The sequence below is a fragment of the Mesoplodon densirostris genome, chromosome 8, assembly GCF_025265405.1.
Source record: "Mesoplodon densirostris isolate mMesDen1 chromosome 8, mMesDen1 primary haplotype, whole genome shotgun sequence".
NCBI lineage: Eukaryota > Metazoa > Chordata > Mammalia > Artiodactyla > Ziphiidae > Mesoplodon > Mesoplodon densirostris.
In genome coordinates this window covers 56,974,041-56,995,589 of record NC_082668.1, presented here as the reverse complement: position 1 = coordinate 56,995,589, position 21,549 = coordinate 56,974,041, and the positions used below count along the sequence as shown (strand labels likewise).

At 36.2% G+C, this 21,549-nt stretch overlaps 1 protein-coding gene across 6 annotated transcripts in view; it reads right to left on the bottom strand.

The window, feature by feature from the left end:
- The window catches only part of R3HDM1 (R3H domain containing 1), a 187,082-nt gene that overhangs the window by 64,596 nt on the left and 100,937 nt on the right, over positions 1–21,549 (bottom strand). For 5 of the 6 annotated variants that reach the window (XM_060105816.1, XM_060105811.1, XM_060105812.1 and 2 more), the window contains 9 exons: positions 15,834–15,893; positions 15,610–15,750; positions 11,126–11,234; positions 10,941–11,036; positions 8,611–8,648; positions 8,451–8,501; positions 8,112–8,338; positions 4,097–4,351; positions 1,219–1,370 (listed from right to left, as the gene is read on the bottom strand). In XM_060105816.1, coding sequence (XP_059961799.1) covers positions 1,219–1,370; positions 4,097–4,351; positions 8,112–8,338; positions 8,451–8,501; positions 8,611–8,648; positions 10,941–11,036; positions 11,126–11,234; positions 15,610–15,750; positions 15,834–15,893 — 1,129 coding nt within the window. The remainder of the gene's footprint in view (positions 1–1,218; positions 1,371–4,096; positions 4,352–8,111; positions 8,339–8,450; positions 8,502–8,610; positions 8,649–10,940; positions 11,037–11,125; positions 11,235–15,609; positions 15,751–15,833; positions 15,894–21,549) is intronic. The other variant, XM_060105815.1, reaches the window with a different exon arrangement.

Sequence of the window (21,549 nt, the reverse complement as noted above, 5' to 3'; positions counted from 1 at the left end):
TTTCCATTGAATTAAATCAAATGAAAATCAGCCCTATAAAGCTCCTGGTGAAATTCACAGCACTGCAAAGATGACCACACAATAGCAAATGAAAGGGAAACACTTCAAGACCAAGTTGAATGAAAGCAAGGCAGAGAAGGCCAAGGAGGGAGATTTATGTAGTTTATTATGTACCTGAGTGTATGTAATCAAACGGGGTTGGGAAGTAGGTATGGGAGTCTTTGGAAATAGTTTTAGACAGTTTCCTCTACATATATGAATTCATTTGTATGGTCTTGGAAGTGCATCAAACACCTGGAAGTCCTACTGCAGAGAAATTGCCTTGCCCAGTATTACGAGTCTTAATTGCCAGAGCAATAATTATTTTCATTTGTTTAAAAATATTTGATAACTTTATCAAACTGCTCATACATTTTCACCCCTGCAATACAAATATAACTTGTGAATAAAACTAATGAAATTTCTCCAGTTCAAGTTTATCACTATACTTCTTTCACATAACATTACTCTGCATGTTCTCACCAGTGGAATATTTAGATCGTCTTCCAGGGAAAAAGAGGTGCAAGTAACTGTACAAACTGCCTTTGATATGCTACACAACCTTTAAAAGACAGAATGAAAGTAAGAATTTGCACTAGTATAATCAAGTTCAGCAAGAATGAGTAACAAATCTACAGGGGAAAAGCCTGAATGTGAAAATGCATGTGTAAACTCTGAACATTTATACAAATTCAAGATATTACTAAGAGTACTTCTGAGAATTCTAAATCCATGTTTCTGTCTTTATCTTTCATAGAGCAGGTGGGGTGGAGAGTACCTTGTAGTGAGGCGAGTCAACTCAGTTTCTTATAAGTGCTTGACCTGTTGAATCTTAGAACAACTCACTTTGCTCACTGGGGTAATGAACTATCTTAATTTTGCTTTTTATTCCTCTGGTCCCTTGCCTGTTGTTGTGAGATGCAAGGTATAAAATACTCACCATACAGGGTCAGGAGATAAAAATTTCCCTTCCTTCCCATATATATTCTGTTTTCATTAGCAGAAAAGCCCTTGAAGTTAACCTCTCTTCCTACGAGCGGTGAGTAGGACATCACTGGTGGAGAACACTCAAGTTCTAAGAGACACTTACTTGGGCTCTCTCGATTATAATGAGTGACTTTTAGTCCCAAATATGCAAAGGCAGTGAACTTAGCATTGTGTCCCCGTGGACGTGTGCACCTGTGAGAAGACGTGATGGGCTGCTTGCTGCTGAGGTGGCAGTGCTGGCAGAGGAGGCTGTGGAGGTCCAGGCACTTGGGCTCTAACTGGCTGTTGGGTCACAGGAGGGCTACACACAACTGGACTCCCATCTGGGTTTAGGAAGGGTTGACCTGAAATGTTTAAAAAGGAAGAACAAAAGATCATTTACGATGGAGACCCAATATAGGTTGCTCTACAGACAACGGACATCACATGTCTGCAGTCCTGATGCACAATTCCAGAAGCGTCAAGGTTCTGGAAACCAAAAGCTTTTCTTACCTTGGAAAGCAAAGCCTGACCTTACACGAGCCTATTAACAGTCTTTATATTTCCCACGTAGAGTAAATATTCAAAATGTTTGCTGCGGTGTGTTACTGTGGGGGTGCTGCGCCAGAACCCACTTGAGTTGTTTTATACTACACAGTGTTTTCCAAGAAACTCAATTCTGAAACACATCTTGCTCAAGGGTTGAGTTACAGGATTGTGTAACATTTCAGTTTCAAGGGAAAAAAATACTACTTGACTTTGGGATATCGGAAATTTATTAATTAGCCTGTTAGATGGTAAGAAATATCTAATTTACAGGTCACACTGCATATATTTAACTAGTAAGATGAAAAGCTGATGAAAATTAAAATGGTTGATAACTTCAAATTTCAAATTGTGGAGTTGATGGCAGTGTCCTTATTTTATAACTTCTAACTTGTTAAAAGTAGAAAATAATTTTAAAATTCTAAATAATTTTCTAAAAAAATTTCCTTTCACTTCCAATGAGCTTTACTCATAGGTAAGAAATAAAACGAGAGAGAACTTTAGTACTGATTTTGAGGCTTATTCTTATTGGTTACCAATTACGGGAGGAATACTCCAACTCTCTACACATACATTCTAAACAACTTTTTCTTATTATACAAAGTAATATTCTTACTGTGGGAAAATAACTAACAAATACAGATCAGAAAGTAAATAAATTCCCCATAATCTTATCATCAAGAATTTGGATACCTTCTTCCAGACTTTTTTTTTCAATGTAATACACATAAACAGATTCAAAGAGTAGTATTTTTCCTTACTATACACTGAATGATTTTAAAAAACACACTGGATTATTAAAAAAGAAAGAAAGAAAAATGAAAGGACTATGTGAAATAAAGAGATCATTGACTATATACCCTTTTAGGATGGGAAGAATACCTATGTGTCTTAAACTGCCTTCAAAACATCCTCTCTTTTTTAAAAATAAACTTGTGACATATAATAAAATAATATTTGGGAAAGCAGAATACACTGTTCCATTGCTATCAAGTGGGAAAAGCCCTCCAAAGTCAAATTATTTTTATCAGTTAATTTCCTGATAATTTATGTGATGGTTATAGATAACTAAAAGCAAGCCATGCTGGATATTTGTTGATTGTTATAAATAATTTTGAAAAAAAACATGGTAGAGAAGACTTGAGTGAAAGCATGTTTAAAAGTAACTTAAGGATTGTCTGAAAAAAGCTGGATGTGTTGTAATGCTGTTCTCAAAAACAAAGAGATCACTTTTGGGCTAATTTAAAATTAACTATACAATTTAATTTCAGGTTGCTTAGTTTCTCATCATTTCCTACTCAAATGAAGCTTCCACGTTACCAAAACCATGTTAACTAATATTCTGAATGAAAAACAATAGAAAATAGTAAAATATTAAATCATCTTATACTCTGCCCCAGGAAAACAGGAAGTTTAGTAATATAATAGACTTGAAGGATCAGAAGATAACTGTTATAAAGCAAAAACTGAGTTTCTGAAGAGTCAGTTATTTACGCTAATTCCATTCTTAGAACAGAAACAAAAGTTTGAATACTTTATCTTTAAAAAGAGATTCAAATGAAATCTGAAGGTAATAAGTTCCAAGCCATGGTTTTTTCTACAACAAACAAAAGGCGAGTTTCAGAACACTCAGAGACTCTGACACTCTCCCCTGTATCTACCTTGCCCAACTACTACCATGCTGATGTGACAACATCAGCTCAATCTGTGAAGCTTTAAGGAAGGTTATTGAATGACTGAAGGCTATTTTCATTACCTTACCATATGACTGGGCTATGTTATTTTGATTAGAAACCAAAACTTCCTGTCATTTTCAAAAAAATTTTATTTTCTCAATATGTCATTTTTGCCAATATACACGATGAAGTGTGTATATGACTGCAGTTTCTTAATCTCTCTGAAGTTCAGTTTCCTTATCTGTAAATGTAGATTTCACCTACCTAACAGGGTTGCTATAAATAATGTATTTAAAGCACATAACACAGTACATGACACATGATAAACAATACAGAGTACTATTTAATTGCAAAGAATGTGTTGTCAATATTAATTCATAACGACTATCTATTTTCTTTCACTACTAATAAGATGTTCTTTAGCTTTTCCTAAGTAGAAAACAGTTACCGTGTTCAGAAGAACAATTACTTATGGGTTCTTTCCACTGCATTATGTAAGAAGTAAGAGCTGCTAACGTTCTCCTTCTTCATGAAATGCATACTATTTTTCCCATGATAAAACTGTTCTATCAAATAAAGTTCTTTCAAAGGTGGCTGTCCCATTTCTAGGAAATGAATTGTTTCTTAATTATTTGGCCTAAAAGATGATGTCATGGATGTCACAAGGAGAAAAATACTTTCTGATATAAATGTCTTTTAACATTCTCTAGCATAAAAGTTTTTATTAAAGTTCTAGGGAAAATGCTAATCACACATGAAAAATAAAAAGCTGACAATGCATACACAGATAATACATTTAATACATATTCTTTAGTTTTCAGATAACTCCTGATATCTCAACTGAAATAAACCTTTTTCTGGATACCAACCTGTTTGTGGGTTGATCAGAATACTGCCAGGTGGTATGCCTGTCGCTTCCAAGGGAAGCAAAAAGAAGCTAGTGCTAGGAGATGCGACTTGCCCATTTAGGCCACCATCAAAGGAAAGAGAACTATGAGTGCTGACAGTTGGATAGACGACAGGTGCGCCATGAGAAGACTGGCTGAGAGCTGTACCTGGAAGAGGCTGCTGGATGTGAGAGAGAGAGCCCGTAGATGACCCTACACTACCAGAAGACTCAGAACCTAGGGGAGGAGTAATGAAAAAGAGGGAATTTTTTAAACCTCATATAAAAACGCAGGTTTTAAATATGTAACAATAAAATTCACATTGCATAACATGCAGTTACCATATAAAAGCATGAACTATTTTTGACTTACTGTACAATTTTGCTTCCCCTCCCCACCAAGAACAGGTTTAATACAGCAAAACTGATCACATAAGTTGCCAGAGAAGTCATAGCCAAAGCATGCAACTAAAGCAAGTCTATAATACTGGGTTGGCCAAAAGATTCGTTCGGTTTTTTTCCGTAAGATGGCTCTAGTAGCACTTAGTTGTCTTTAACTTCATTCGAAACAAGTTTGTTAGACTGTATGCGACAGCTGCAGTTAAAAAAGGCTTACCAAAATTGGTGAATTTTTGTATAGCCATTTTAATATTGAAGATGGAAGAAAATAGCAACATTTTCGGCATATTATGCTTTATTATTTCAAGAAAGGTAAAAACACAACTGAAATGCAAAAAGAGATTTGTGCCATGTATGGAGAAGGTGCTGCGACTGATTGAACACGTCAAAAGTGGTTTGCAAAGTTTCGTGCTGGATATTTCCTGCTGGACGATGCTCCACAGCCGAGCAGACTAGTTGAAGTTAGCGATCAAACTGAGACGTTAACTGAGAACAATCAACATTATACTATGCGGGAGAAAGGTGACATACTCAAAATATCCAAATCAAGCACTGAAAATCATTTGCACATTTGCATTGCTTGGTTATGTGAATCACTTTGATGTTTGGGTTCCACGTAAGTTAAGCGAAAAAAACCTTCTCAACTGTATTTCTACATGAAATTCTCTACTGAAACATAATGAAATCGTTCCGTTTTTTTTTTTTTCTTTTGCGGTAGGGGGCCTCTCACTGTTGTGGCCCCTCCCGTTGCGGAGCACAGGCTCCGGACGCGCAGGCTCAGCGGCCATGGCTCACGGGCCCAGCCGCTCCGCGGCATGTGGGATCTTCCCGGACCGGGGCACGAACCCGCGTCCCCTGCATCGGCAGGCGGACTCTCAACCACTGCGCCTCCAAGGAAGCCCTGAAATCATTCAGTTTTTAAAACACATTGTGACGGGCGATGAAAAGTGGATACTACAAGATAATGTGGAATGGAAGAGAACATGGGGCAAGCGAAATGAACCACCAACCACACCAAAGGCCGCTCTTCATCCAAAGAAGGTGATGTTGTGTAAATGGTGGGATTGGAAGGGGGTCCTCTATTATGAGCTCCTTCTGGAAAACCAAATGATTCACTCCAAGAAGTACTGCTCCCAGTTAGACCAACTGAAAGCAGCACTCAACGAAAAGCGTCCGGAATTAGTCAACAGAAAACACATAATCTTCCATCAAGGTAACGCAAGATGGCATGTTTCTTTGATGACCAGGAAAAAACTGTTACAACTTGGCTGGGAAGTTCTGATTCATCCGCCGTATTCACCAGACATTGCACCTTTGGATTTCCATTTATTTCAGTCTTTACAAAATTCTCCTAATGGAAAAAAATTTCAATTCTCTGGAAGACTGTAAAAGGCACCTGGAACAGTTCTTTGCTCAAAAAGATAAAAAGTTTTGGGAAGATGGAATTATGAAGTTGCCTGAAAAATGGCAGAAGGCAATGGAACAAAATGGTGAATATGTTGTTCAATAAAGTTCTTGGTGAATATGAAAAATGTGTTTTTTATTTTTACTTAAAGACCGAAGGCACTATTTGGCCAACCCAATAACATCAGCCACAGACAGCCACAAAAAACGCATTACCCAAATTCCCAAAAGGACAAAGTTATGTATATTTTTACCTTTTAGATTAACACCTAGGAATATACAGATTATAATTTTTCCCCCAGGACAAAGAACTTAGCACAGCCAAATGCCCAAAACCTCTTATATCAGAAACCCCTTATCTATAAGAACACAGAAAGATTAAGAGTAGTGTAGGAAATAACAAAAATGATAATTCTCTATCAAGAGAAACAACTGTCAGGTTTCACTGCAGACTTTCATTTTCAGCTCGTAATCATAGCATCTTCCTGTAACGTAAAGTCAACTTTCAATTTTTTATCATAGCAAGGGACAAAGGTAGAATAAAAATATTCCAAGTACTTATATTAGCATCAGCTTAAAATTTATTTCTCACTGTACTTAATGAGCTAATTTGATAATTTATTTTTAACTGCTTTCCCACCTCTAATCTACTTAATTTTCTATTATACAGAGACTGAAGAAGTCACTGACTTTCAGTATAATGGCTTAAGGCAGACAATGAGACAATGAAGGAAAGGAAAAGATTTTGATGATGTAAATAGTTAATTAGGTTTTGAATAACAGAATGGACTCTGGGATGGAGAATTAATTTTTAATGAATGACATAAACAAATATGATACACTATAGAGATTGCCTCGGAAGGATAACTTCTATTTTAAGTTGTGCCAAAAAAGACTATCTCTAAGAACTATATGAAAAAAATTTTTTTCCTAAAAAAAGAATTAAATATTTATTTTCATCTCTGAAGATAATATAGATTATAAATAGTACATGTTCTAAAAATGTTTTAGGGACTTCCCTGGTGGTCTAGAGGTTGAGAATATGTCTTGCAATGCAGGGTCACTGGTTTGATCCCTGGTCAGGGAACTAAAATCCCACATGCTGCTGGGCAACTCGGCCCGTGCGTTGCAACTACTGAGCCTGCGCACTCTGGAGCCTGCGCACCGCAACGAAAGATCCCCTGTGCCATAACTAAGACTCGATGCAGCAAAAAAATATAAATAAATAAAAATGTTTTAATTTGGCTGTGTGTCTAAATGACTTTCTCACGACACATGAGTACTTTATTTTCCTGTTATGATGACACGATGACTAAGTGACCGTTTATCAAATAAATGCATATTTGGTACATATGCATATTTCTTATATTCATAAAATTTACTATCTTTAACAAGAGTCTATCATATACACTAAGACATTTTAAATATCCACATTATAAGTTAAAAAGATGACAAGTGCAATTCACAAACCTTAAGAATTTAAAGTACTGAATTACAGTCAGAGATGAGAAAAATTTACTGTCACCTTCAAATTTACACCTCTCCCTTCAATTGTTATCTGTGTAAAACCATATATCTAGGCTTTACCTGAAAGGATAAAGAGCCATTTCTGCTGATTTTCATGCTTATTTTGGGATACAAATAAAGATCCGTGAGGATCCTAAAAGAGACGTGAACTTTAGTATCGAAGCCAGTGAAAGTGAAAAGAGAAATATGCTAGGAGCCTAAAAGTTACATAATCTAAAAGCAAAGAAGCTAGTAGAATGAGAATGTTATTGAAATTTCTACTTATCCATAATTACATTGTATTATATTTCTTTAGTTTTTAAATTCCTCAAAAACTTCTCAGCAATTTTATGTTTTTTTGGAATGGCAAACGAACTTTATCATGAAATGCACTCAATAATATGATAGTATTAGCTGAATTTCAGCTAATAGTATTAGCTGAAAATGCAATCAATGTTAACTAATCCTAGGTAAGGAAAGATGCCTTCTGTAAATCTCTCTCACACAGAGAATAAATCCTAATGTCAGTAAACGTGTTACCTCTTAAGTACTTTGGAGGTGCTCAATGTACGGCTGGTAGCAATCCTATATTTTAGGATAATTACAGAAGCCACATGATGAATAAAGAGCTAAGACAACATTAGGGGAACTAATGTTTTGACTGCACAGTTCTAGACAGATATTTATACCTGTTTTTGAAAGCCTGCCTATGCTTTTGCTGCTTCCAGAACTATCACCTCTTGTCAGAACTGAAATTCCACTGAAGCTGCTGGCTTTAGTTACAGCAGGCTTGAAGTTTCGGAGAGAGCTGTCTGAATCTGTGCTGCTCCAGGGTCGGGGTTCAGAGTACTTCAACTCGTTCTCAGTGCTGCTTTGATGGCTATTTGTTGATCTCCCTGAAGAATCTTTATTAACTCTGTAATTTAGAAATAAAACTTTGAAAAGCTAATAGAGACAAAAAGGAAAATTATTAAAAAATGCTTTAAATATTCAATATGGTGTACTGCATGAAAACATGCTTCCAATACCTAAATATCTGGCGCCTCTGCTGGGTGCTACTAGCATCCTCGTCTTGGATTCTGTTGGCATTTTCATAAAACATTTTTATTTTTTATTTTTTTTAAACATTTTTATTTTTATTAGCATCAGTGAGACACTTGGCAAAACAAATGTTAAAAAGCCCCTTACCTTTTGTCAATAATATAATTCTCTTGGGAACACAGGGACTAGAAAGAAAGAACAGATATAAAAAGTTGAGCATTTGTCAGATAATGCCACCTGGAAACTAATGATGACAACACAAATCGTGTTATAATTTTAAAAAAGTAGTTACCCTCACCCCTCAAATCAAACATGGTGATAAGTTACAAAAATAAATGACAATGAAAAATTATTTTGGCTTGGAGATACGATGCTTATTTTTAACAGATATACATTTTTGAAGCCATTCATTTTTGTGTACAAAGTAACTTGAAATTCAAATATTTAATAAGTGAATCCATTTTCACTATTACATATTCGAAGTATACACCTGTCTGTAGATTCCACCTCCTTCACTCAACAAATATTTTGATCATCTGTGCTTTGGCAGTAGCTGTAGCAGTGAACAATCAGCTACGCCTCAATGTAGCTTACAGCCAAAATCCTCCAGTGCTATTAACCTAACTCAGGCAACCATCTGTTTTGCATCTTGTATTATTACAACCGTCTTCTAGTTTTCCAGCTACCAGTTTTGCTCTTTTCATCTAATTTAAACAGCAGAAGCCATAGCTATCTCTCTAAAGTATCAATCTGATCACGCCTGTTCCCTCAATAGCCCCCTTCGTTCTAGCACAGGGGTCCGCAAACTACAGTCAGCTACCTGTTTTTGTAAATACAGATTCATCGGAACACAGCCATGTCCATTCATTCGTGTAATGTCTATGGATACTTTCATATTAAAATGGCAGATTTGAGTTGTTGCAATAAAGACTATATAGCTTGAAAAGCCTAAAATACTCATTATCTGTCCCATTATAGAAAAAGTTTACTGACCCCTGCTCTAGCTAAAAGCCCCAACCTCCTTAACTAGCTTTCAGGAGCAAGTCACCTGCTTCCTGCTTATTTCTCCAATTGAAACGTCCCTCAATTCTTGTCACCTAGGCTACAGTCCAGGTACTCTGAATCTCTCAATTCCTCATGTGTCAAGTTCTCCTTTATCTCTGGCTCTCTGCAGATGTTGACCCTGGACACGGAATACTTCACTCCTTCAGTTCTTCTCTTGGAAGCTAACTCTCCCTCTCACTCCTCAATTCTGGTTTGTGGTGCTTCTCTGCTGTGTTCCCTATGTTACCTTCACGTTTCTATACAAATCACACACCATATTGTCATTATCTGAATACTCATCATGGGTAAAGACCTCATCCATCTCACAAACTAGAGAGAGAAATAGATCTAGGTTAGGCTCAGAGTTCAGAAGACATGGGCTGAAATCCCAACTCTGTCATTTTCTAGCTGGATGATCCTTGTCTATTTTACTTAGTTTCCTGAAGCCTCAGTTTACTTATCTATAAAATAAAAACAGTGATAGTATCTACCATATATAGGGTTGTTTGGGAGATAAATTAATGTAAATGTCCATGGATATGTTCTCCAGTGCCCAGCACAGCACCTACTATACATGATCAATAAGGTTTGTTGAATATTATAAAGTTTTAACTGACAGTCTAGATTTTAACGTCATTTACTTTTTTTTTTTTTTATACAGAGCTAACTTCTATCTCTGGCAGTATTAAGACAAATTACATATATTCTTATATCCTTGACTAGTATCCAGTACTGCACAGAGCAGGTGCTTAACAGATATTGGTAAAACCAAACAGATTCTCCCTTGAATATATGCGTAAAATAATCAGCCACTTAAAAGATCTCTTCCAGGACTTCCCTGGTGGTCCAATCGTTAAGACTCTAAGCTCCCAAAGCAGGGGGTGTGGGTTGGATCCCGGGTCAGGAAACTAAGATCCCACAGGCCGCACGGAGCAGCCAAAAAACAACAACAACAACAAAGATCTCTTCCATATAATCACTTATAAAGTGGAAAACAAATATTAATCTGAAAAATCAATTAGCTGTATTTTAAAAGAAGAAAAAGTTATTTATCAAGAAAAGTCCACTAACAAGTAGGATTTAGAGTACATGATTTTGTAGACAGTGACCAATGTTCTAAAAATCTCAACTTGTGAGAAGTCTGGAAGAAAAAAAAATTACATAAACTATATACTCAGTCTAATATACTACTCCTTAGTCGATCTGCTTTCAACTTTTCAAAAGTTTATACAACTGGTGCAAAGTAGTATTTTATAAACTACTAAATCATTAACATGAACAAGACAGACTGCAGTATTTCTACAGGGGTGACTTTATATGTAACAAATATAGTTAGAAGTATATGTGATCAATAGATTGAGGGAGGAGTGAACCCCTATAATGCAATTAGCATATATTTACACATGAAGATCTAAATATAAGTTAGAACATACATCTTGGGAAAATATTCGGTCTCTAGCTCTCTGGTACTCTTCTTCTCTTTCTTCTATAGATTTGCTTCTTCTGTCATCTTTCAAACGTATTCTCATCTGAAGCAAAGAGAACAATTAATCTTGGGAAAATGGTCTGCTGGTATAAGTCCAGCACCCATAAAAATGCTCTAATCATGCTAGGTTACCTGGTTATCATCTTTGTCAAAGCTAGAGTTATCTCTCTTGAGGATATATCGTTTCTGAAAGTCTTCACCTTTATCATCCTTAATATGTTCATTAAATTTCTGATCAGGTCTAAAAAAAAAAGCAAAAACCAAGGGAACAAAAAAGATAATACAAAATATTTACAGAAAAGTTAAATATAATGTTTTATGGAAGGTGATAAATATAAGTTATCACTCACTAGTGTCATTAATAGATACTTATGTTATCTCAATTACTCCTCAAAACAATCTTATGAGAAAATATTAACTACCCCATGTCATGACTGAAAGGCTGTATGAAATACATTGTGGGCTCTGGAATTTGACTGCTAAGGTTCAAATACTCAGCTTTAACATTTAGTTGCTTAGGACTTACACAAATTACTTATTAACCTTTATTTTCCCTAGTTTCCTCATCTGTAAATAGGAATTACAGTGTACCTACTTCATAAGGCTGTTGTGAAGATGAAATGAATTAATAGATGACCAGCACTTAAAACAGTAAACACTCAGTAGAAGTTTGTTATTATTATAAATATTACTGAGAAAACTGAGGTTCAAATGGCTAAAGCAAGGGTCCAAGGTCAAAGGGCAAATACATGACTGAGCCATACTTGGAGCCCCGTATGTAAGACTCAAAGCCTGTATATCATCTTTGCATTGCCTCCTCTAAATCTAAGAAACAATTCTGGGACAAAGAAAAAAGTATAGCACAGTATTTTATGTTACATTCCTATAGTACCTGGTTTGGTGTTAATCAAATATTTTGTGGCTGAATTTATTAATAAAGCTTAAGAGACTACTTCAAAATGCAATAAAGTTACCAAGAATTCATAATTACAGCAGGGTACATCTTTGTTTTATATTAATTGAAATAGGTTAAAAAGAGAAGTTCTTTTTTGAAGGTTAATGTTACAACCTAAAGTAATGATTATGAACTCTTAACAACATATTTTATGGCTGATTGGCCGGTCTTTCCTCTATGGAAATGTTGCAAGTTCTGCTGAGATCCAGAAGACAGACATAAGGTTGTTGCCCTTGAAAACTTACAATTATATAAAACTTCACTTTCTGAAATGTACTCTCAGCTTCAACAAATTAATCCATTCAACACTCTTGAGACGTAATACCATCCTATTATAAAACTGAAATATGTGATATATAAAAAATATATTTAGAGGAAATAAAGGCTAATTGAACCCCTAAGCAATTTTTTTACATATACTTTAAATATATATTATGTAGTCACATAATATATTATGAATACCCTAAATAAATTTCTAAACCTAATAAACCTGAGTAATGACATTTTCAGCAAACTTGACCAGATATTTCATTATATGTAGTAATCAAGTAACACTTCTGAATATTTGTTTTACCCTAGTGAATTTTTAGTAAAGTACTGTATCCACCTCCTGTCAAATGATGCAAAAGATTTTTTAAAATAAGTTTATTTATTTTGTTTATTTACTTTTGGCTGCATTGGGTCTTCGTTGCTGCGTGCGGGCTTTCTCTAGTTGCGGCGAACGGGGCCTACTCTTAGTTGTGGTGCAGTGGCTTCTCTTGTTGCGGAGCACGGGCTCTAGGCGCACGGGCTTCAGTAGTTGCGGCTCGCGGGCTCTAGAGCTCAGGCTCACTAGTTGTGGCGCACGGACTTAGTTGCTCCGCAGCATGTGGGATCTTCCTGGACCAGGGCTCGAACCCATGTCCCCTGCATCGGCAGGTGGATTCTTAACCACTGCGTCACCAGGGAAGCCCGATGCAAAAGATTTTAAAATGAGAACTATGGGGGCTTCCCTGGTGGCGCAGTGGTTGAGAGTCCGCCTGCCGATGCAGGGGACACGGGTTCGTGCCCCAGTCTGGGAGGATCCCACGTGCCGCGGAGTGGCTGGGCCCGTGAGCCATGGCTGCTGAGCCTGCATGTCCGGAGCCTGTGCTCCGCAACGGGAGAGGCCACAACAGTGAGAGGCCCGCGTACCGCAAAACGAAAAAAAAAAATAAAAAATAAAAAATGAGAATTATGTAAATAAGCTGAAGAAATCTATATTTTAAAATATACTTAGATAAGTGAAACAGAGCACATCTCCACATAAAGCAATACAGAGAACTAAAGAGAAAAATAAAAAGAGTAAAAAGATTTCATGACCAAACTGGTAAGAAAAAGATTGCTTTCTTTAGGAATTTGAAGGATTATCTATTTAGTTCTGACAATGGCAGTATGTTGTTATTTATTTGTCCATGATTGCCCCATTTACTTATATCAACTATTTCTGTAGCTGTTCAAAATCACATTTTCTTATTGAAGGAATTTGTACTTGGGTGAAAAAAGAGATGGTTATAGGGCCTCCCTGGTGGCGCAGTGGTTGAGAGTCCGCCTGCCGATGCAGGGGATGCGGGTTCGTGCCCCGGTCTGGGAGGATCCCATATGCCGCGGAGCGGCTGGGCCCGTGAGCCATGGCCGCTGAGCCTGCGCGTCCGGAGCCTGTGCTCCGCAACGGGAGAGGCCACAACAGTGAGAGGCCCGCATACCGCAAAAAGAAAAAAAAAAAAAAAAAAAAAGAGATGGTTATAGCAATATGAACTATAAGATTTAACCAAGAGCCTGGCAACTTTTCTAAGAGCAGCTGGATCCCCACACCAAACAGCATTAGCAGGCATTTCAGCTAACCTTAAGACTGTCTTACCTCTGTCTTTTATAGATGCCTGAATTTACTGCCCTGCAATCGCCAACTTCCCGCTCCAATGAGACACCCCAGTGGACACCGGGTTGTTGACATCCACAACACCACTGGTTCAAGGCTGGAGCGGGTAATCTGCCTATGAGGAAAAGGCAAGTTTGTTTTTATTCATTGTGGAGCAGATCTCTAAGGTTTTCTGATTTACATCCTTCTTCATATTCCAGAAGAAATAAAATAAGAATACAGTGTAACTTCAATGATCTGAAATGTCTAGTAATAATTACGCTATTGATCCATTCTTCTTTAAGTACATCATAAACATCTGTGTTTAGCTAAACTTTTCATTATCTGGATAAAGAGAACCTTGACATCACTTGCAGCATTCAAATAACTGAGGTTACACTGTATTGAAAACCTTAGAGAGTCACCAGTCGAAATGTTAGTCAAAATGCCTGCTAATGTACACATGCTTGGGCATCCAGCAGCTCTGAGTAATGTTGAAAGGTACTGGTTAAATGAAGTAGAGTTCTGTTCACCTTAAGTCCAGCTCATATGTTATGGTTACTATCCCACTTTAGCCATCATATAACTAACTAGGAAAAAGCTAAAAGATGAGGATATTTTCAAAAGACTGAAAGACAGGCATAGGAAAATTAAATAAGATTCCCATTTGCAGGTAAAATTTAATCCCCCCGAAAATATGGGATCCTTTTCAAAGACATCTGTCTTCATTAATTTAATTTTAGTTGTAGTAACAATCATTTAAAAATACCAGCTTCCACCAATATATCTATTTAGTTGACAAAATACTATTTGAAATGGAAGAAAACCAACTTAGTCAAGCAAACAATATGACAGCTACAAGGGTAAAGGCCATTATAACAAAAAGGAAATAAGTGAATTTATTTATTCATTTGTTTATAAACCGTGCAAACTGAAGGGTTCATAATAGACAGAACCCTGAGAAGTCTAGCTTCAAGGAAGGAAGAAAAACAATGAAATGAAAAGCATTATTTATGGCACCTGAAGCTGTCTGCTGCTCATTATCACAGATCCACTGCCGCCACATATGAAATTAATATAGAAAATTCTTTTGATAGGAAACCACCGCGAAGTATAGTGTTAGCTGAACTCAACTGCATTAGCTTCACAAATAGGCCTCTGCATTGGGCCTTCTGCTCCCATCAGCACTGATTATCTATTTCACCATACTACACAGGTGTCACTTTTTAAAGCAAATGATTCCTCTTAACTCCTTAAAATTTCTTCCTCAGTCAATTACACATAGCCCAGAAGGGTACAAAACATTATGGGTGATACTGGATTAACCAGTAAGTCCTGAGATTTGTGGAAGAAAAGGAGCAAAAACAAAGGTGGAAAAGACAGTAAACTGATAGAAAATTAATTAAATGTAAGGGTGTTAAAGTTTGCTCTCTCTTTTCTTTTAAATTTGCCTGAGGTTGGCCACAGGTATCTAAATTATACTAATTTAAAAATCCGTAAGAGAATGATTATTAAACATTACTGATATTATGACCTTTGAGGGTTTTTTTAAACCCATCCTCATTCATCTGTCTTATTTCAGTCCAGACTGGTGCATTTTACATCTTGTGAGTTAAATCTACTTTTTGGTCCTGTCACATAAGGTTGTCACAAAGCTGAATTAGGCTGAATCAAGCTGAATTAGGCTGCTAAAACATGTGGAAAACCTGAGATAAAAGGTGTTACAGAAAGATAAAGTAGTATCACACACATAGATAATATATAACTACATTTCTTGATACTTACATTCTTGTATTGCTAGTTTTGTTTACTATGACAGACTTCCCACTCTGATCAACATTGTGGTCTAATCCAAAGTAAGCAGCGACTCTGTGTAATAGCATCCTATGGTAAGATGTCATTGGGGGGAATTTTTTACGTGGAGACCTAAAAGTAGAAGAAAAACTAATTTAGTAAATCTTGAAGAACTGTGATGACAATTTATTTTCTTGTTAAAGGTTAGGACTTACTCATTATTACCAATGAAATCTAAAATTTCTTGTTCCAATTTCAACAGCATCATTCTGTCCCTGAAACAAAATATGAAAACTCTTATATGTAAAATTTAACACTGACCTAATCATATCATAAATGTTGAATTTACAGGGCTATTTTTTTGGGGGGGGGTAAAAACCTGTATATTGAAGAACATCACAAGCTTGATGCTAGAATGTTTACATGCTTTCTAAAAAAAAGTAATATTTTAAAAGAAAGATTACTTTTTAAAATTTTATGGAAAATTTCACACATACACAAATGTAGAGAGAATATCATCCCATTTCAACAATTATCATCATGTGGCCATTCTTAAAACAGATATATCTTGATCTGCTAAATATTACTATATTAGATTCTGTTCTGCAAATGTATGGATTATAACAGCATATTAGTCCTTACTTCCTTACTCAATAAAGCTAAGAGGTAGCAGGAAAACAGACATCTTTAGTTAGGCTTATGACTTTGGTATCATCCTGAACTCCACAGAAACAGTACTCTAAAGAACATGCAATGCCAGTAACAACGGGAATACTCCTAGGGGAATCCAATGCTAGTCTATAAATGGAACTATAGCAGAGAAGTATGAACTATATTTCTAACTCTAATTCAGAAGGAGAGGACTTTTCAAATCATTCTGAAAATCACTATTATATATTTCTAAGACTTTGGGAATTTTTCCCACAAAAAATCAAAATGAACCAAAGACCTCCAACATGTAAAATAAATAAGGACGTTAGGGAACACCTGCATGTGCTCCTTTAGACCACTAGGGTCCTATTTAGCACACTTACAAAATAAGTTACTGGTACCACTCCCTTTCAAAGGACCTCCTTGCTCACACACCAAGAACATGGCTCAAGAGAGTATTCCTGTGCTCACTGCAAATGTCATGCGCATGTGGGAAAAACAAAACAAAACAAAACAGGAACAAAAAAAAAAAACCCTCAAAGAACCTTAAAGCTAGAAGTAGCTTTACAGATCATTCAGTTCTGTTCCTAAAATTTTGTAGATCAAGAAAACTAGGCCAAGAGGTTAATGTTTCCCTCCCAAATAAACACTATATAGTAGATCCCTCTCAAATTTTAAAAGGAAACAGTGCCCCCTGCTTAAGTTGCCCGAAAGTCTATACATCAGCTAAGTTTGATCTTCTCTCTATATTGTGGAAGAAGTCTTATAAAAAACTGAGTAATATTAACCATACATATTTTTATATCAGTTGAAAAAAATCAAGAGAATAACATGCTTATGTGGTGATTTCAAACCCAAAGCTGAAAATAGGATTACATTTTAACTCAAATTCTAGCAACATTCAATTTTGCCCCTAAACCTGTTTCTCCTTTAGTATTCTGCATTATCAGCAAGTGGCACTACCTTTCACTTGGCATATTGTATTAGAAGCATTTTTGGCCCATTACTGTGCTTTTTAAAATCCTCCTATGCAGTTAATTACTATTGCAAAATTTATCTATCTTCAATCTATTTTTCTTCTATTTCTACTGCCACTACCCTGGATCCAAGCAATCAGGATCTCTGACTTGACTACTGTAATAGTAGTGTATTATCTCTCTGTATCTTCCCTTGTTCCCTCCTAATCTGTTTTACCTGGAGCATCCATAACAATCTTTGAGAAACACACATGTGAGCACAAGTCATGGCCTTGGTTAAATATTTATCACAGGTTTCTCACTGCTCATAGGTTATAACTGAACACCTGTTATGTGGCCTAAAAGGTGGGCATGATCTGGTCTTCATCTATCTCTTTAGCTTCTTTTCCTGCCCCTTACTCACAAAACTCTTACCATTTTAGCTTATCCCTGTAATTGCCAAGCTGGTTCCTTGAACAAGCTGTTTCCTTTGCCTAGGACAGCTTCTTATATTCTTTCTTAGAACCTGTTTCTTTCATACCTTTAATAGCGTTTATCACAATTACCATTATATAGTTACGTGGACTATAGAGAGGAGCTCAACAAATGTATTTGTGTGGAATAAATTAATCAGATTATTTCATCCATGTCTTTTAATATTTTTTTCCTTAAAATTTTGGGGGAGGATGGGAAATTTTTACTTCATAAGGTTTTCCCCAAAAAAGGACTTATTTACTTAACTATAAGACCCTCTTTTCTTCTAATTTTTTGGGGGTCAATTTGTCTTGAGATGATATAATTTTCAGTAACTTTCCTAATGTATTTTATATACTTGTTGCAGGGGAAAAAAAAAGGAATCTGAGGCAGGCAACTTATTCAGCATTCATGAAACAGTGCATTTAAACTCGTTTCCTCTGTTTGAGCTCAACAGCAGGCCTAAGATATGTGAAATGTTCTTCAGTGAATGAACTGGCATTGAAAACAAATTTCCGTTGTCTCCATGAAAGTAAACAAAATCTAACAATTTTACTAGCTATTGATACAAATTCAGGTTTTTATTTTTTTTTCTTTTCGCATGTAGATCTATGGATTGCAGAGGATTTTCTATTATTACCTGGGCCATTTATTTAAATAAATTCCCGTGCTTAGTTTACAAAATTTTCAGTTAGTAAAAAGTAGAACTTGTTAGGAAAACAGCTTTCCTAAGTTCTCAAGATTTACACTTCCTGCCTGTATCATATAGCTATGTATGTATATGATACATGTATGTATGTATATGATACTATGTATGTATATGTACATGATATATCTATAGCTTGGTCCGAGTTTCCAAATTTTCAAATCTGAAATCAAGGTTAGATATTTTGGTAATGGCCATAAGTTAAAAATTAATAATCCTTTATAGAAGTATTACATACATCAAACTAACAGATCCACAAATTCCTTTTCTTAAGGCATAAGGTTTATTAGTGCATGAACCTAAAAGTAGGCACACATTGAACTTATCATATAACCTTTAAAAATAGACCAGTAAATGCTGTCTATTTATTAAAGAAATAATAAAAACAAAGATCTCAATGAAACTGACCAGTAAACTACTACCTAAAGTGAAAATGAAGGGGCAAGAATCTTTTAGTTACCAGTGTTCTAGTCATTATACCAGAACTGACTTTAGAGAAAGCGTGTGCAGCTGGTATACAAGTGGCAAATAAAAAAGAAGAAAGCAACAATGCTTCCATCTGACCACCCCCTTCCCAATGTTCCACATGACCTGGGTCAAATATCTGCAACAGGCAAGAAATAAGATTATTTAAACATTACCTCCAGTAAAAGTAATTTTAGAAAATATTGCAAACACAGCAATTGTACGATATTCCCCAGAACAATACAGTTTACTTTTACAATATCCATTCTCAGGATTTATCCATGGGGCTGCTCCCTTCCATTAGCGACGTAATATAGTTGCCTATATTGTCCATGTTTCTTTAGTACACTGTGGAATTTACACAAAATGGGTATAAAATCAATACAAAAACAGGTATAAAAACCATGTGAGTGAGTGTAATCTCTATCTTGGACAACTTCAGGTTCTCGGGTTCTAATCTAGTAATGACTAGTTATTATAGTTTTCCGATAATATTTCTTGAAACAGGAATTCCAGATAAACTGTTATTTAACACCTAAGGTTAAGTTTATTCATTGGGATGAGAACAAGATAAAAGATTAATGATCTGAAGAAAAAATGTGAAATAAAACGTTAGCTAAATATTAGTATCACTAAAAGTAAATCTGCTTAACATTTAGAAGAAATCTCTAAGCAACATTCAATCTTGAAAGCTCTAATGGAAATTTGCCAGACTTATTACTAATTGTGTGCCACGTATATCTGGCAATTAATTGTGTGTTTCATTGAGAGAACACTGAGCCATCAATTAGGCAAATTTTGTTTCTCATAAAATTTAACATTAGCTACAACTTTCTAATCCACACTGACATTAGTGATAACTTATTCATTAGCCATTACATGAATGATTCACCTATATATTTATTCAAATAAAAATGCATACACAGAAGGATTAAAGTTGTAATACATGCTACACAACATGGATGAACCTTGAAAATATTATCCTAAGTGAATGAAGCCAATCACGAAAGACCACATACATATGATTTCATTCACATGAGATATCCAAAACAAGGAAATCTGTAGAGACAAACTAGATTAGGGTTCAGGGCAGAGAGAGGTAATAGCAAAAGGGTTCAGGGTTTCTTTCTGGGGTGATGAAAAAGTTCTAAAATTGATTGTAGTGATGGTTGCACGTATCTGTGAATATACTAAAAACCATTAAATTGTACACTTTAAAAACATGTATGCAGATAACTTTAAAACTTTTTCATTTGTAGAGGAAAACAAGAGAATTGCACAAAATAAAAATATTTTGGAATGTATAAATATAGATTTCTATCTTTGTCCCTATTGATGTCTCTCCTACAGGTTCAGAAGAAAGAAAACTTCTGCCTGTTTAAGATCCCATCTTGTTTTACACAAACTAGCTATGTATTTTCTACCATGCTCCCATTCCTTAATCTATTGAGTTCTAGTTTCCACCATCCTACCGCAAGTGAAATGGTTTGTTAAAATAGCCAACAACTTCCCAGTTCCTCAATCTAATGGATTGTTTCATTTTACCTTTCACGATACTGTCGCCAATTGGCTGACTTCTAATACAAGCGTTCTCATGATTCTTTTGCAATCTTTAACACCCATGGTCTCTTGCTTCACATCTACCCTTAACACGTTGTCTTTCCACAGAATTTTGTCCTTGTCATTTATTACATCTCCCTGGGTAAACTCATACAAAGCAAGAGTCACCTCTACTGAAGACTGATGGCTGCCGATAACAGCAGCCAGGCTCATTTACCTGAAAACCAGAGCCTTTTAACTGCCGACACACTTCATCTCACTGTGGCTTTCCATCAGGCACCTCAAACTATACTTATTTATAACAGAACATACTCCATTCAGGCTTGCCCTTATTTACTTCCCCTGTTAATGGGACTAGCTGTCAGTCCAGCCAGAAATCTAGCAGCTGTTCTGTTCTGCTCCAACGTGCCACTACTCTTCCATATCCAAATAATTACCAAGTCCTGCCACAGTACTTCTGAGATGTCTTTTGAACGTGTCCTCTCCTCTCTATTCTTCTCTATGTTCGTCAACCCACAGTCCTTGCTTAGGATCTTGGCCCCTCACCAACAAAGTAATCTTTCTAAAACATAAATCTCATTATAGCATCACCCTTTTGAAAATTCTGTCATGACTCCTCAATGTAGCATGCCATACTCAGTATTTCTCAAATGATGAACTACTGGCATCTCAAGTAAGACTATTTTTCGTCAATCATTGCATCCCTAGTTTACCGGTAGCACTCCTTACTCATTCACCACCCCAGTGTGTTGGTACTATCCTAGGTTGAGGACAACTGCATAATCTGCCTTCATTCCTCAACAATGCCCTCCGCCTCATTTTCTAGAATCACTTGCCACATGCCTCCCTGCTACAGCCAGAGTGTACAATCTCGTCTTTGCTTGGATATGCCACCTCTATCTCGTACGACCGTGCCCTGGCGATGCTCTTGTCTCCCTCGTGCTGCTCATGTTCCAGTTTAAAGCACTCTGAATTCAAGACTCAGCTCAGGAATTATCTTTTCAGTGAAGCCTTCCCATATCCTTTCAGAGGTTGGGATCCCCTCCCTGTGCTTTTAAAGCACCCTGAAAAACTTCTTTTACAACATCTATTCTATTTTAATTACATATCGTGGGGTTT